Raw genomic sequence first — 844 nt, 5'->3', positions numbered from 1 at the left:
ATAAATCCCCATAGATGATTCGGGGGGGGGGGGATGCTCAGGCACAGCCCCGTGCTGCATCACCCCTCCATCGCTGGCTCTGCCCTAGGATGCTGCTGCCGCCCACCCACCCGCGGATGCTGGGAGCCCCTGTGCCCCCCCCAGGGAGGAGGCACCCAGTCCCCTGCAGCCCCCACCAGCAGCCCCACAGCCCAGGGGAGAGCCTGGGACAGCAGAGGATGCGGAGGATGCTGGGGACATGGGGGAGCAGGAGTTGTCGGCACAGCCCAGGGGGTATGTGAAGGAGGAGGAGGGTCCTGGACCAGAGCCCCGAGGGGTGGCGGAGGAGGGTGAGGAGAGCGGGAGCAGGAGGAAGATCGTCCTCACGCCCCTGGAGAAGCTCAAGCTGTCCACACTGAACCTCACCAGTGAAGCGGAGCCCGAGCCACCGCCGAAGCCGGCTCGTCTGTGGCTCCAAGCAGCATCCAAGGCCCTCCCTGCCCTGGGGCCAGTACAAGGAGCCTGGGAGGAGGAGGAGGAGGAAGAAATGGCCATGGAGGAAGGTAGGTGGCTGCAAGCTGGAGTCTCCGGTGGAGCAGGGCTGTGGGTCCCTCTGGTACTCTGCTGTGCCCCAGGGCTTGTGAGGCACCGGCCCAAAATGGCTCTTTTCTTGGGGCAGCTTCAGAGGTCAGCGACAGCGAGGAGGAGGAGGAGGAGGAGGAGGCAGGGGAGGAAGGCATAGACCTTGGCATCATGGTAGAGTCGGTGAGTGTGTTCCCTGAGCAGCGGTGGCCCCACCAGCTGGGTGGGGGCTGGGGCTCTTGCTGGTGTCTCCTCTCACCAAGGCATTGGGTCCAACTCTGCT

At 65.4% G+C, this 844-nt stretch overlaps 1 protein-coding gene across 1 annotated transcript in view; it reads left to right on the top strand.

The window, feature by feature from the left end:
- The window catches only part of LOC104125757 (F-actin-monooxygenase MICAL1), a 9,354-nt gene that overhangs the window by 7,208 nt on the left and 1,302 nt on the right, over nt 1–844 (top strand). Inside the window, 2 exon segments of the mRNA XM_035893730.1 lie at nt 89–542; nt 659–744. Of these exon segments, the coding sequence (XP_035749623.1) occupies nt 89–542; nt 659–744 (540 nt within the window).

This window comes from Egretta garzetta, unplaced genomic scaffold (assembly GCF_000687185.1).
Source record: "Egretta garzetta isolate BGI_Z169 unplaced genomic scaffold, ASM68718v1 scaffold105, whole genome shotgun sequence".
Lineage (NCBI taxonomy): Eukaryota > Metazoa > Chordata > Aves > Pelecaniformes > Ardeidae > Egretta > Egretta garzetta.
This window is presented reverse-complemented; position numbering and strand designations above follow the sequence as displayed.